The sequence below is a fragment of the Pongo abelii genome, chromosome 16, assembly GCF_028885655.2.
Source record: "Pongo abelii isolate AG06213 chromosome 16, NHGRI_mPonAbe1-v2.0_pri, whole genome shotgun sequence".
In the NCBI taxonomy this organism is placed as follows: Eukaryota; Metazoa; Chordata; class Mammalia; order Primates; family Hominidae; genus Pongo; species Pongo abelii.
In genome coordinates, this window is record NC_072001.2 from 38,366,984 (window position 1) to 38,383,923 (window position 16,940).

General features: G+C 36.7%; 1 protein-coding gene across 3 annotated transcripts in view; it reads right to left on the bottom strand.

The window, feature by feature from the left end:
- DPH6 (diphthamine biosynthesis 6) overlaps window positions 1-15,724 on the bottom strand; it is a 450,913-nt gene extending 435,189 nt beyond the window's left edge. Inside the window, exons 1-3 of one of the 3 annotated variants that reach the window (XM_054532586.2) lie at window positions 15,404-15,487; window positions 11,722-11,816; window positions 7,589-7,782 (exon numbers count right to left, since the gene is read on the bottom strand). In XM_054532586.2, the coding sequence (XP_054388561.1) occupies window positions 7,589-7,782; window positions 11,722-11,816; window positions 15,404-15,426 (312 nt within the window). In that variant the 5' untranslated portion in view covers window positions 15,427-15,487. Of the gene's footprint in view, window positions 1-7,588; window positions 7,783-11,721; window positions 11,817-15,403 lie in introns of all 3 variants that reach the window. The other 2 variants (XM_024232543.3, XM_024232547.3) reach the window with 2 other exon arrangements.
- Between the last annotated feature and the right edge of the window lie 1,216 nt (window positions 15,725-16,940).

Genomic DNA, 16,940 nt, shown 5'->3' on the forward strand with positions numbered 1-16,940 from the left:
AAGGCTTTGTACCTGTGATAACCTTAGGAACTATAGTAATTGACAAATATGGTACAACATTTTATTTCCAGACAGATCTTCCTTCATGTACTTCCTCATGCACACTTGACTTTATCATCTGAAAGGACCAGATATGGCACAGCCTCAATAAAGCTGCACCTGGGAGTGAAAATGACACTGGTCTGTTCCAATGCCAATTCTTCCTGTTTAGAGTCCAGAGTCAATACTAGAAAAGCATTTCTTATGCCAAGGGACCAGGTTTAATATCCAAAATCCTGGGAACTGAAAGGGCTTGAGGCAAGCTGTGCAATTCTGAGGAGCCAGGAGCAATTTGTACAGGGCTGTGTGCCTGTTTAATTAATGCTATGTCTGCGTCCTCCCTGGAAATCTTAAGTTCATCTTATATGTTTCTCCCACTCCAAACCCTTCAGATTTGCCTCAGAGCCACCCAACAATCTCAGGTTTTTCCCTCATGAAGTGAAGTAAAAAGAGATTCACAAAGTAATTTTCCACCATAATCAGGTTTTCTAAAATGCATATACTAAAACTAATTTGAAAGAGTTTCTGCTCAGCATTTTCATAAAGTAGTGTGCAGAAGGAAACTATTCTTGGTACAGTTAGTGGTTACACTGATAGGATGCCTTATTTTGAAAACTTCCACTATGATACCCATTCCATTTAAGCTTCTAAATAGGAAAACAAAAGACAAAATGAATTTGCCAATGGTTTTATATCACATATCATAGTAACATGACTCCCCTGTATTAGATAATTACATTAAAAAATTTTGTTTTTGAGGCAGAGTCTCGCTCTGTCGCCCAGGCTGTGGAGTATAGTGGTGTGATCTCAGCTCACTGCAACCTCTGCCTCCCAAGTTCAAACAATTCTCTTGCCTCAGCCTCCTGAATAGCTGGGATTACAGGCACGCACCACCACGCCCAGCTAATTTTTGTATTTTAGTACAGATGAGGTTTCAACATGTTGGCCAGGCTGGTCTTGAACTCCTAAAAGTGGTCTGCCCACCTTGGCCTCCTAAAGTGCTGAGATTACAAGGCATGAGCCACTGTGCCCAGCCTAGGTTGGAATAATTTGATACATTTTTTTACTAAACTTATTCTTTTAATATTCAATATTCTTTTAAGAGCCTCCATATGTCAGGAACTCTGCTAGGACAGATACAAAAATGAACGGCACTATCATGTTTTTGAGGTCTCACAATCTAGCAAAAGCGACAGCCAGAAAAACAATCCTAATAATGCAATGAGACCCACAGTAGAGTTACAGACAAGCTGCCATGGAACAGAAAGGAGGAAGGTAAATTAGGGCAGCTTTCACAAAAGAATATGAGGTGAGAAGGGGTTCTTCAGGAGGACAAAGAGATAAGCATAAAGAAAAGCACAGCCAAAGACTCAGACATGAAAAGCAATCTCCTAGAAACCTAATTAGTTCATTATAACTTGATCCCAGAGGTGCCTGTGTGGGAACAGCAGGATCAGACCAGTAGGATTGCCAGGGCCTCTTCTTAAAGAGCCTTCTATGTTAGCCTAATGTGTTTGGACTGTATCTTAATCATGGGTCATTTAAGCATTTATACAGATCAGCTGCCAACAACTTGGTAGAAGAGGTGGATGGAGCATAGGGCAATACTGAAGGCAAGTTGATTAGGAGGCTCTCGCATAGTACAGATGAAAAACCAGTAGTGGTGAGAATGAAGTCAAGGGGTCAGATTTTAGAAGTCATACCAGCATTATCAATAGGTGCTGGAGCTATAATGGTGATGGTTGAGGGGGATGGAGTGGAGAAAGGGACTGAGAAAAAATGGAAGTCTCATAGTAAGGCCTAGGTTTTGACTTAGACGATGAGGTAAATGATGATGCTTTTAATTAAGGAAATACAGAATATGGAACAAATTTGTGTAGGAAGATAACAAATAAGTTTTGAATTTGTTTAGTTTACCTTGCCAATGGAATATTAAGGTGGAAAAATCATGAGCAACTGAATGTACAGGTCCTTAACTATAAGCTCACTGCTTTAGCCCCAATGTCCAACTGTTTTTGAAAAAAGAAAGAGGAGGAGGAAGGAAAAAAGGGAAGAAGGGAGGGAGAGAGGGAAGAGAGAAGAGATTAAAAAAGAAGAATTGGCTGGGCACGGTGGCTCACACCTGTAGTCTCAGCACTTTGGGAGGCCGAGGCAGGCAGATCACCTGAAGTCAGGAGTTCACGAACAGCCTGGTCAACATGGCGAAACCCCGTCTCTATGAAAAAGACAAAAAAAAATTAGCCAGGTGTGATTGCGGGCGACTGTAATCCCAGCTACTCAGGAGGCTGAAGCAGGAGAATTGCTTGAACCTAGGAGGCAGAGGTTGCAGTGAGCTGAGATCGCACCATTGCGCTCCAGCGTGGGTGACAAGAGCGACACTTGGTCTCAAAAAAAAAAAAAAAAAGAATCATCTAGGATGGTTTCCAAATTGAAACCCACACATTTTTTGGAAACGTGTTACTCTTCGCCCCTCCAGCCACAGTTCACCCTTCTACCAGCAACAGCCTGATTTATATTTGGAGAGTCACCCTTTCTTTACTCCTAGTAAACATATTCCCAGTAATCATGATTCCATCTCTTAGTTTAGGATGACACACAATGTAGGCCTACCAAATCAAAGTCATCTTCTCCCAACCACAACTGACTCATGAATATGTTACACGTCAGATCAATTAAGATTCCCCTTTAAGCTATTTAAAATGAAAACTGGAGCTTTTCCTACTACATTTTAACCAAGAAGAATACAACTGGGAGCCATCCTCTAATTACAAGGTCCTGACTGAGAAGAGAGTCTACAGAAAGTAAAGGTAAGAGAGAAACAGAAAACAAAACAAAACAAAAAAATCTTGACTTTGATTATAAAATTTGGGTCCTATATCTAGTTATCTTAAGTTAAATTTACCTTTAGATTGCTGTCAATAATAAAAAATAATTTTTGTTATTTTTATTATTAAATTTATAATTTATGTATTTAATATTTATTATTAAAATTTTAATCCCTCAATTATTACTGTCAATAATAATAAACAGAAGGAAAGAACCAATGAAAAAAGGATTTCAATTAATTTATTAAGTTAGACAGCAGATAAAGAAGGAACCATGACTGATCAGTCAGCACAGAGAGCCATAATCTACTGTTTGCATGGAAGAGAACAGAGCCAAGAAAGGAACCAAACTAGGCCACACTATCCTGAACTCCAGGAATAACAAGTGTGAGATGTGAGGTTGGGAAAATTCTAGAGTCAAAAGCATAAAAGCATTCACAGTCAGCTTTCCTCTTGTATTATTCTTGGATATGAAAAGGCAACCAAAACATCAGAAAAAAGCCTATAACATGAAAGAGAAGAAAACTAAGAAAAAAAAATCTCAAAGAAAACACCAATACTGGCCAGGAGCGGTGGCTCACGCCTGTAATCCCAACACTTAGGGAGGCCGAGATGGACAGAGCACCTGAGGTCGGGAGTTTGAGACCAGCCTGACCAACATGGAGAAACCCCGTCTCAACTAAAATTACAAAACATGCCTGTAATCCCAGCTACTCAGGAGGCTGAGGCAGGAGAATTGCTTGAACCCTGGAGGTGGAGGTTGTGGTGAGCCAAGATCGTGCCATTGCTCTCCAGCCTGGGCAACAAGAGCGAAACTCTGTCTCAAAAAAAAAAAAAAAAAAAAAAAAAAGAAAAGAAAACACCAGTACTTCAGGAAACTAAAGACAATGTTTAAAATCTCTGTATTTTAAGAGGATATAGGGATGTTACATCTATAGAAAGAAAAATAAGTTGTTATTAAAAAACAACGGACAAACAAGAAAAGTTCTTGACTACTGAAAATGATGGCTAAAATTTAGAAAAATTTAAGAAGAAAGTAGGGAAATTTAAAAAGGAAATCTCACAGAATGTACAACAAAAAGACACTGAGATAGAAAATACATTAAAAAAAGATACATGAAGATTCAGTCTAGAAGGTTTCATATGTGACTAGTGAGAGTGTCAACAAAAGGGAACAGAGAAAATCAAAAGGAACAAATTATCAAACAACTAGTGGAAGAACCATCCTTACACTGCAAGTCTATTGGCTTTGCAATATTTTGTGTATCAGATTTGACATCAAGTTTTCTCCCGTCAAAAGAATAAAAATGGCTATGGCAGTTTTAGGTCTCACATCCACACATCTCTCTGCACAGAAGGAGAAGAGCTTATCTTCTGCCAACTACCCAACATTCTAGGCTTCATTCTATTAGGACAAACACAGGTTAACAAAACCATCTCTAATCCAATCACTATGGCCAGAAGAATGCCATGTTCTGACTGGCTATCACCTGGATTACATGCCTATCCCCAAACCATCAATCGGAGAAAGAGGACAAGGGATGTGTCACTATTCAATAGGAATTTAGGGAAGTGATATAGGAGAAACAACACTCAATACAGCATTACTGTGACATTTCAGTACACCAAGCATAAAGACACAACATAAAAGTTAACAGAGAAGAAAAACAGGCCACCTAAAAAGGAACAACAATCACATCAGTATCAGCAAAAGGCTAGAGAACCATGGAGCAATGCTGTCAATGATCTGAGGAAAAATGACTTTCAATTTAAAGTCCTAAATTCAACCAAATCAATAAAATATGAGAGCAGAACAGGAACATTTTCAAAATGGAAAGATTCCAAAGTCCCCTAAGGCAGTTTCTTAAATATAGATTATACTGAAACTAAGGAATAAACCAAGAAAAAGGAAGACATCAGATCCAGAAAGTAATTCCAACCCAGCAGAACAGAAAGAATATAATCCCTACATATATTTCCTATAGAGATATAGTGCTTATATGTATCTTTCTGTAACTATTACACTGCTCATGTGACTTAAAAAGAAAACAAACAGAATTGGAAGTTACTATATTTTCAGGAAAAACACAGTTATCTATTAAACTAAACTAGATAAGAACTGAAGTTACATTTTAACAGTAAAGAAATTCTAAAGAATAAAAGATTAGCCACATGAAAAATCTTTTGCAAACAGCTTGAGATACATACCTCTAGCTGTCAGAGTCACCTGCTAATTTATGAGACAAAGACTTATTACATTTCTATTAGGTGTCATAATTTCTACAAAATAGTTATGAAACTTATAACTCTACAAGTTCTTCCAAGTCTTTCCTACTTCTTTTCAGCAATTAGTAAATTAAACTCTTTGCAAAAAGGAACATCTATTCAAAAATTAGTTTTAATATTTGTGGGGAAAATAATACAAAAACAAGACTTATGTGTGAAAGCTGCAAAGCTGTAACCTGTTATAAATAAATGTTTATAATGAAAATAAATCTAAATACTTTCCATACTCCATTAATACTCAAAGGATTAAAAAATGTAGTTCTTTCTTTTCTTAGAACAAGTAAAGACTAACTTGAAAAATTATAGCTTTTCTAGATTCATTTTTTTCCATAATTACTCAGTTATTCATTAGAATATGTAAGACCTCTACTGGAATCTTTGCACCAGTGTTTCATAAATGAATTTAACTATAAAAGCCTAGTTATACAATCACTTCCATGAAAGCAATATATTTCTGATACTTATGTCCTTAAAATATCCTATAGTAAAATTAATATTTCTACACAGGAAAAGAAGGAACTATTTAGTCCCAGACAACTTGATAACATATCTTTCAACTATAATTATCATGTACAAACTTCCAAAGCATAAGTTGTCAAGAATTTAACATTAGCATTAATTTATGTCATAACTGATGGTTAGCATAAAGATAATGGCAAAGCATCCATTTCTCCAAAGACAGCATGGATGGAAAGGAAAATTTCTTCTTAATTTTTGCTAATCTGCCCATTTCTAATTAAATTTATTATTAATAGTAATTTATTATCTCTCTTTCTTGGAGGGCTGTTATTATCATGGAGTTTTTCCAAAGTGATCAAGTTTGTGATTTTTAAGCAACCCAATTACTTTAGTGTGAGTCTCATCATTTAATAATATTGGTTTATATAAAAACTTAATGCCCAAATTCTTTGTACTATGAGAAAGAAATTTTGAAAATGCAGGATTTACACTCAGTATTTCACACTTCAAAGTGAACACTGTCAAGATCATAATTGCACCCTTTTGGAGATATGACCACTAAAAGTAGGATTCTTTTAAGCCTTCTACCTTGTTTAATAATCAAAATGTTTATCAGCATGTATCTTCCCAGAGAGAAGAAAGCAGGTCCTTGTGATTTCCTTTCAAAAGTATCTACTTCTTATGCTATCCACAACTAAGCAGAAAATTTTGGAACTACTCTAAGGGTTTTTCTTATCAGTTTCTTCTTAGAATAAAATAAAATGTTCTGACATACAAAATAAGAACTATTTTAGTCAAACAAATTTTAAAAGAATTTCAGTGCTTCATATATTTTTCAAATCAAAATCCTTAATTAACTTTTGATTTGTATGAAACTCAAATTATGTCATTTAAGTAGCTACTTGAAACTAGAAAATTTTCATGACAGAAGTTCATGAGGTAACTTCTGAAAAAACTGAACTTCTCTGAAGAGTGAGAAAGTGAAATGCAATGTCCCTTTGTAGAGGAAGGGACAGAAATCTTCTTTCCTTCCCCTTGTGAAAAACAGCAAGACATCAAGAATTACTGGCTTGAATTCCCTACTTCATCAAATCTGCCTTATATGAATCGATTGTAACAGACTGAATAAAAATTCATACTTAGAAGAATACTGAACTGTATTCAAATAGTTGGCTATCAATAAAAATGAAAAGATAATTGCTTAATATAAAATCATACTTATTAATTACCATTTATTGAGTATAGTAACTATTAGATATATGAGCCCAAATATACCCTCCTAGAAATTAATGAGTGCAAAATGGCTGCCAAACTCTTACATTCTGTGACTTATGCATTAAATTCATACCTGTTCCAACAGATTTAAGCAAGGCTCAGTCTCTCATTTTCTTTACGTCTACTTGTTACCTTATCAGAAATGTCTTGCTTGACCACCATACGTAGCACCACCTCCACAGCTATGCCCTGCCATCATGTGCTATCTGATTCTGCTTCATTTTTCCTCATAGTACTCTTCACTATCAAGCATGTTATTTATTTGTTTATTGCCTGTCCTCTTCCACTAGAAAGTGAGCTCCATTAGAATAGGCCTTTAACGTATGTGTCTGCTGCTCTATCCCCAGTGTCTAGCACTATATGCCAGGCATATAGTAGGCATTCAAAAAATATTTGTTAATAAAGCGATTAAATGGCCATCAGCTCTAATCTTTCTTTTCCTTAGGAATAGAAAACTTATTTTAATATCATTTGATAATCCTGGATGCCAAACTATACAAAACATCTTATTTTTAAATATCACTTAATATAAAGGCATACTAATCATTTGCAGTTTTTTTCTAACCAAAAAAAGACAAAACATCCTTTTAAAGAATAGTTGGGCTACTAACAATTGCAAATTACGGATTACTAAATAATTTGGCAAATGTAATTTGTTAAATTACACACTAAATCCAATATACTTAATTGGTTACTCCGCATACCTTAACAAGTTTCAAAAGCTCATAGAGATCTTCAACCTCATCACCTTCACATTTGGTGTACACTTGTCTTGTATCCAAGCTCCTTCCTCTTATGGTTCGGCGATAGAGGGGAAGAGCCATTGCTTCTGCATACAAGTCAATGGCATGGTGCCCCACTGTCTGATACATGTAGCTATCCAGTTCATCAGACCCCACTGCAACAATTAAAATGGAAATAATTAGCAAAACAGAGTGAATAAGAAAGTGGATTTGAAAGCCCATCCAGGTTTTACTGCTTGAATAGTCGACACAGAACTTGAAAGCTGGCTATACTACATTTCCCTGCATTTATGTAGTAAAATAAAAACATAAGAATTGCACATTTGTCTGCAGTTGCATCTAGTTCATGTCACCCCTAATCATCCCTACTACTAATTACAAATACAAATGTATTAATACATAAATTTGTTGTACCATATATGGCAAACATTTAAAGAGAAGAGTAATGTATCCAGTAAATTTTGATTATTCAGTTAAATATTTTTATTACATAAATGTTTTTACAAATCATTCAAGGTTATTCATGAAGTCATCTAGACTTGTAGAAAAAACCTTTCTTAATTAAAGATCTACCTAGTTAATAAGAGACAAATATTGGTAAGAAAAATTTCAGATCGTTTTGGTATATTTTATATTCAGATATTCAGTACCTTATAATAAAACATGTAAATAGATAAAAATTCAACATTGTTAGAGCATTAGAGCAGTTACACATGTGCATAGAAACATGATATCTTAAGCTAATCAATAATATAATCAGTGGTTGTCACAAGATTCCACAAATATCAATATGGGTAAAATATTCAAAACAGATGAGTCACATCAGAGCTTTGGGTGATATAAATGAACTTAGAAATATACTGGAATAGACCTTTTGATCTCGTAAACTTACTTTTTAGAAAAAGAATCATGAATATATACAAAGATTATTTGCAAAGATACTTATCACATTATTTATAATGGAATAGAAATTATAGTATATTCATATAATAAAGTACCATGCAGCCATTAATATAATGTTGAAGAACATTTTCTAAAGTATGTTCTGTGGAATACAAATCCCATAAGACATTAATAGGTATGGGATGATAAAAAGATTTAAGGTTAAAGAAGTTTATAAAACACGGGGATAAAAAGTGTTAAATGGATGTCTGTGGTGTAATCTTCCTAAGCTAATATGCTTTCAGGTACTCCAATAAGAGCAGAGAATATGAACTATCTCTCAAATTTATCTACCCACAGAACACTTAAATTTAATGGGGGTATTTGCGTTCTAAAGACATATGGGAAATGCTATTGTAGAATAATATTTAATGACATGGAAAATGTTCACAAAATGCTATTAAAAAAATTACAAAACAGTTATTTTGATATATACCTATGTGTGTATGTATGAATATAAGCCAAACAGGTCCAGGCTTTCCATTAAATGTGAAAACTTCCTATCAAAGGGAATGAAAAGTGATAATGCAAGGGCCCCTTCAACAATCAAAATCATCAAAATGTGCTACCCCATTTTGGCTCACAGGTTTCTGAACTCACATATTATTAGATTGGCTTCCTTCAGAATATTACTCACATTGTTATTATAAATGTTTCCACTCCTGGTCCCAGTAGGAAGTAGAGAACATAGCCAAAGTTACCTAAAAACCTTTCGGCCTTCTCTCGTCTCAAAATTAGACTGGATCTTTAAATATATTCATTTTAAAGGATATTGATACAATCAAACCAATTTATTCAAAGAAATTTGGGCTTCTTGGCAAGAAACATTCTGATGTTAGCATAATAAGTAAAACATTTCACTGGCTTCAAAAACCTAGAAGATAATTTTCTTTAAGGCTCCATTTAGTCCCAACCACATTGTAACTTTGATTAATGGAAGCTACAGAGCAACAATAGTGTGAGATCAAATAAAACCAAAGGCTCCCCTGTTGCCTGAAGCAACTCAATTAGCATGCCACAAAAGTTCCTACTACAAATCTAAAGAGATGGTTTTGTGAATTTTATGACAAGTTAGCATTATCCCCATTGATGGGAATAAATTCCTTTTCAGACCACCCATTGAAAATCCATAACTTTGCTGGACATTGGAGTCATCTCTACCAGTCACTCCTCACTAAGGTTTCTCTCATAACACTCGTAGGAAAATAAGTCATTCAGCCAATTGTTCAATAATTCCCAATGTCCTGCTGATTTTCATCAAGATTAGCTAAACCATCTCCATCTACCAACTCACAGCCATCTGTTTTCTTCTACAACAATTACTATTGTTTCAACTGCCTTTTCCAGGCTTTTTACTTCAGAATATTCTAATTCTATTTACTATTAAATTTTTTCTCACTAACGATATTCTAAATAAGTGTCTCTATTCTACTGAGAGGTATAATTTAAAAATATACTTTGCTTGTCATTTTACCACCTTGCTGGTGAACCATGAACACAAGGAAGATTACATATTAATGGTTCTGTACTAGGTAAGTAAAATAATTCATGTGAAAGCTGAAAACAAGATAGAAACTCCTGTGATGAAATTATAATATACCATGTATGTATTATATACTATACAAACATCTGCTTTTTAACTTCACAAGATAGCTTGAAAGTCCCAGTTGCCTCCCCCTGGCCACAAGGGATAAGGGAGTTTCTTTCCTTTGGTAAACCTAGCAGGAGATTCTGCTTCTTCTTTTATAACACAGAAGTTAGAGTGCAGTTCCTACTCATCCTCAAAGAATTTTCTCTTTCTTAAAGTTGGAACTTTTTCAAAAAACATCACTTCTAAAAAACCATCTGTTACTCATCAATTGCAGCACAAAATCCAAACATGTGCATTTACCTCTGACTCTCTGTGGGACCTTTCCATTTCTTCCTATAAAATATTTGTAATCTCTATCTTTCCACACGACTTCCAGCATTACTTACATCTTAATCACAGAAGGAAAGAAGATTCAAATATCTGACTGAAATAACTGCTCACTATTCCAGGGCTAATCCAAATTAGTTCATTATACACCTGTCCACCTATCAACTCTGCGTGAACTCCTACCAGAGGCATAGAGCCGGCCCAAGTGATGAGGAGCAATAAAAGGAAGATAGAAGATATGATCTCTCTTCTCAAGAAGCTTATAATCAATCTAATTAGAGATATAAAACAAGTATTTAGCTAGATTCCAATTCAGCTAAATTTACAGAATGCCTACTTCATGACAGGAATTACGACCGATGTTCTCACATATACTACTCATTTAATTAATCTTAAAATAACAGTGCAAAAACATGGAACCTGGAAAGAAGTAAAAGAGAGAATAAAAAGATCTTACTAGAAGAGTCCTGTGAGAAGCAGTAATACAAAAGTCACACAAGTGCTAATCTTTTCTCCCTCTTACATTTTAGCAGTTAATATCTGCAGTTTCATAGGTATAACACAAGAGCATTAAAAAGCAAATTGGTGAATATATTTCTTTTTTCAAAAGCTATAATTGGGGATATTTCATTGGAGAAAAAAATGAAAAAAGTAGCCAATATGAGGTCTGTGAATTACATGTGGATGCCCTTGTTACTACAGACAAATGAAAAGTGGGAATGCATTGCTTTATGCTTATCTCAAGTCTCACATTTCTGGCTTACATCTAAAATAGGTAAACTGTATCCTTTTAATAATAAAATTAACATATCATTTATCAATATGTGTCTTACTTCTCAAGCTCCTTGAGGCATGAGACTATATCTTATCTACCTCTATGCTGCCTACAGTACTTGGAAATGTGGTGGGGTAAAATGGTAGTGTACTTTGAAGTAAGAAGGTTCAAGTCTTAACTCTGCAAGTTTGTGCTAGTTTACTTCAGACAAACTCTAAGCTTCAGGATCCCTGTCTATTAAGATTAATAATGCATCTCTATAGAAGCTGGTTATGAGAATTAAAAAATAAGTAAGTGAAAACACTTAATGCTAAGTTCTAGGTGGAACCTAGCATCTAATGGGTGCTTAATATATATTGGTTCTTTTTTTTCGTCTTTGTACGGTATACCTGTACAATGTAATTATGAAGTTGGAATTTCATTCATTTAGGCAACTTCCCAATAAAGGCATGTACTTACCTTGGTTTTCAGCTGGTCTTAGATTTGCTAAAGCAACGATCTGATGCCCAGCAGCAATGCACTGCATCATATTATAGCAGCTGTCCTTCCCACCACTAAACAATAAATCAACAGAGAGACAATATCATGCTACTGACCATTATTCAACATAAAATCACTAGATATCAAAACAGAGCACATTATTTACTTGACTTTTCAGAATATATTACAATGCAAAAAAAAACATTAATTTCTAAATCATAAACAAACTGAGCAACCGAATCTGAATGTCTAGGGCTGCTACTCACAGGAGCTTAAGAAACTATATATATATATACGAATATTCTAAACAAAATATGGTAAATTTTTGCTTTGTGATAGCAAATATATTTGAAGTGCTTTGCAAATAGAAAATGATTTCAATTTACATCCCAGCTAAACATTTATTATATAATTATATATGAAATATATATATTCTACCTAAGGAATATATATAATAATATATATTATTCCACTTAAGGAATATATGTATAAAATAATTTCATAGAAATTATTGAAAAAGTAAAAAAAAAAACTATTCTCTATGAGAAAGTAAAAAAAAAACAAATTCTGCTCCACCATAAGAAATCTAACAAATGGCTACCATCAGCAATTAAAGGATCAAATTAAAGATTTGAGTACCTAGCTGATGACAAAGTTTGACACACTTGGTGGGTTCAAATTCTGCAGAGATAAAAAACAAGATGCTGACTTACACTGATGATGTGAAACATCAGCACTATCAGTACTTCAGCCATCACCACACATACATACATACATATATTATACACACACACACACACACACACACACACATATATATATATATATATATATATATATGATGGCAGCAGAAGTAGGCTTGGGCTATAAATCTAGTAACATATTGAAAGGAACTTCTAAATTCTGGTTCTAAATCTACCTAAGGCAGACGCATATCACTTAGCAAAGACGAGCAGTAGCTCATCTATAATATGGCTGAATGGCAATCTATATGCTATTGTGGTTTAATATTCTTCTAATTCCCACTATCATTTATCATTGTCCCTCTCCCTTTTACATTTCTTTTTCCTCCTGTTTCCCTTCTTTCCAATATTTGCTTAAGGCCTGCAAATCCCCAGGCAATGTTTAGACCTCTTCATAGCTCAAGAAACTGAGGACCTCAGAAACTGGCCTTGTTGCCTTTTATCTGTTTTCAACATTTTCTGCCTCTTCCACCCTCCCATCAATAACAACTCTCATTCCAAAATCTCTCAAATGGAAGGAGAGTGCAAGGGCCAAAGTGAAGTTTTAAAAAGTCCATTCTTCCTCTCTTCAGGTTCGGTATCCCCATAAGTAGGTCTTTCACAACTTACCATATCAAACCTTACTGCTCTGATTCCCCAGGATAAAAATATATGACTAATTGTTTCAGATATTAAAGACTGAAGGGTGTGCATCCAGAATCAGAACTGAGTCTGACAATTTATTTTGAAATATGCCAACATTTCAAATATGGTTTTAAGTAGTATTTACCAAACTGTGTTCTGTGGAACACTGGTGTCCAACAAAATACTAACCAATTACTCTAACAAAAGGTTTTGAATATCAGACAAGCTTGGGAAATGCAGAGTACCTTACTGTCCTCTTAGAACTCCATTAAGTACACATGTATGTTAGGTGAGAGGTCTCACAGCTCTATTTTAGTTTCCAACTCTGGGATACTAAGCTAAGTTATTCAATGTGCTTGGGTTTGCATACTTCATTGCAAATTAATGAATGGTCTGCCTGGATAATCCTCAAAATAACATTCAACTATAAAATTCAAAGACTCATTTATTTATTAGAAAAATAATGTTCTATGAGAGCATATGGACACAGGGAGGGGAACATCACACACCGGGGCCTGTGGGGGTTTGGGGGTTAGGGGAGGGATAACATTAGGAGAAATACCTAACGTAGGTGACGGGTTGATGGGTGCAGCAAACCACCGTGGCACGTGTATACCTATGTAATAAAAACTGCACATTCTGCACATGTAACCCAGAACTTAAAGTATAATAATAAAAAAAATAAATTTAAAAAAGGAAAATAGTGTTCTTAGATATGTAAGAATCCCAGTTTCACTTATTCACTTATAATACATAGTTATATATAATGCATATATATAGAATACATAGGCATCTGTATCATAAGCATACAGGTAAATGCTTATGTATTCATACTTACAGCATATGTCCTTACAGCTCTTACACTTTAGCAAGAATTTTCCAACATTGCTTTTTTAGCAAAATTTTTTTATTATAAAGCAACATATGCACATTACAGGTTATTTAGTGTAACTGACTCTACTAATCTTCTCTCCTCCCCTCCAATACTTCTAAGTCTTTGTTTGTTGTGCTTTACTTTAATCGTTAAACTTTTGGCAAGCGATGTAAATTTGAATTATTCACTTCCTGGGGTACTTTTAATTCTTAAAATAAGACACAATGGTTAAAGCTTCATCATTCATGTTACAGAGGACATTTACTGAACAACAATAATTATTGTGACATTATGGTCTAGTCTCCTAAAAATGACATTGAAGGAAAGGGAACTGGAATATTCCAGACACTACAGTAGGTTTGAAATGTCATATCAAGTCCTTAATAGGTCAATACTTACAGCCAGTATCAATTACCTAAGGGACTTAACGAAAACGTTTACGAAATCTTCAATTGGATTACAAAAGCAAACACATCGTTGCACTGTATCTAAGACACTCTACAGGGCAAAATCTCATGAAACAAGTATTTAAGTAGTCTAACTTTTTAATGTTGCTAGTGTGTTCCCTTCTGCCTCAGTTTATAGATGAGTATGGAAATATTTAAGCAGGTTTGTTTTTGGTTTGTCAGTCATAGGACTTATTTAGACACTTAAATTTATGATTTGGTTACTACAGACATCAAACTCCTTTTGGAATACGGAGTATATGGTAAGGTCACTCTAAAGAAATGATGAGAGTCCGAAGCAACAGCAACCGGATCTAGCATAAGACTAGTACAATTCGGTCTCTACCACGAAGAGAGATCTCTGTACTTGAGTGCCCAAAGGCAGAAACACACACATGCCATAAGCAATCCACATCTGTAAAGATGAGGGAAGGGTGGACTTCTTGTGAGGGGCGGAACCAGTTACAACTAGGGAGGAAGCCAGGCTACGGAGGACCCAGCTGACCAAATGGAACTACAGAAGAGGACGAAGAAAGCGAGGGGGAAAGGGCGAGGAATGTTATTAACTGAGTTGGTGGAATAAGGTAGTGGCTCCAAACTTCACGGCTCATTAGAGCTTGAAAAAAAAAAATCAGACACCGGCCCGCACAGAAGTAATTAAACCAATCCCTCTGGCGGTGGGGCCCAGGCGTCGGTATTTTTTTAAAATTTCCCAGTTGAATCCAATGGGAATCCAAGTTTGAGGGCTGGAAGACCAGAGAGCGACAGACAGGCAGGAGGCGCGCCAGCCAGGGACCAAGGCACATGCGGGCCGGCAATAGCGAAGGCTCCGCCTCTTCCTGTGGCTTGGAGGAGCCGCGGAACCCCCAACGCGCGGCTCAGACAAGAGACACCCACTCTTTCGGGGCTAGAGGCGGCTGGAAGGGACGAGAGCCTGACCTGGGAGGAGGGAGGCAGCTCCAGGACCGCATTACCTGATCAGAGCCGCGACCCTCATGCTGGGCGCAGTGCGCGTGCGTGCGGCGGAGGCGGGCGGGAGCCAGGAGGTCGCGCCGCAGCTCGCGTGACGCACCGCGGGGCCTCGCCCGGGTGTTCGCTCCGCCGCCTGTCCGCGGATCCGCGCTGCGAGCCCCGCGGCTGCCTGCGGGACACCTGAGCGCGGAGGGTGCGGCACGTTGGCACCTTGATCCTGTGGCAGGGACATCTCGGCCCAGGAAAGAATGAGGTTTAGGCACGGCCTAACCACCTAAGTGAGGGCACTGAAGCTGCCGGGGGAAGGGCAAGGTCCGCGTTGCAGAGCCCAAGCCCAGTGGCGCAGGATTTGTTTTGGTAAGAGGGGATTTAGCGTCCCAATTGCTGCAAATTGACACAGTTGCGGACGTGCAAGCGCAGAAGAAATTTGTCCTTCCTCACCCGTCTCCCACAGAAACAACTGTACACTTTTGCTTTTTAACTTATATCTCCTCTGTCCTCCAAACCTGTGCGTCCAGATGTGAAACTGAGATCCCCAGGGGCTGTGGTAATTTTTAAATCTGGGGCTAGCCCCCCCACCTCTAGGCCCTCCATGGTTTTTGCTCTTGGTCAAGCTTGTGTATTTGACAAGGCCAGGCCAGGCTCTTCACCAAAGAGCAATGGCCTTGCAGAAAGAAAATCTAGCTTCTAAGTTTATTTGCCAAGTATGTATTGAGTGCCTTTCCTGTACCAGGCACTGTTTTAGACTCTAGATACAACCGTAAATAAAACAAAAACCCGGCATTCCGGGCATAGAGCTTAAATGGGGATGGAGAGAACAGTCAATACGTATCTTAAAGGTAAATAGTATGTTGAAGAATGAGAAGTGCTATTAGAAAGGGGCGGGGTGGGGTGGGGGAGAGTCAGGAGAGAGGTGGAGAGGCAAATTGCAGAATTAAACAGTGTCTATGTAGGCCTTATTGGTAAGATGAGAGTTAGCCAACTTAAATAAGGAGAATTAGCTGTGAATATGATTGGGGTGTGCTCCAGACAAGAAAAAAAATCGAAGTCTCTAGGTGCGTTGTGTGTTTGTGGAAGATTAAGGCAGATCAATGTTGCTGGAGCAGATTGAGCAAAGCAGAGATTAGTGGATAGCAGGTTAAGGTGATGGAGGGGAAGGATTATATAGGGTCTTGTAGGTAATTGCAGACTTTTGAAGGGTGTGACTTAAAATTTTAAAAGGATTGCAGTGTTGAGAATACACCTATTAGGAAGCTGTTACAGTGTTCCAGTAGAGAGATGGCAGAGCCTAGAATCAGCATGGTGAATTTGGTGAGAAGAGGATTCCAGCTCTATTTTGAAGATAGAGCCAATAGAATCAAATTAGATATGGGATATAAGAGAAAGAAAGTCATGAAGGATGATGCCAAAGGCATGAATTAAGTAAGTTAATGCATGTAGGGAACTTAAAATTATGCCAGGTACATAGTAAGCATTCAATTTTATTTTGACGTTCTCAACTCTAATAGTAGGGGTGACCAGAGCAGTGACAGTCTACAT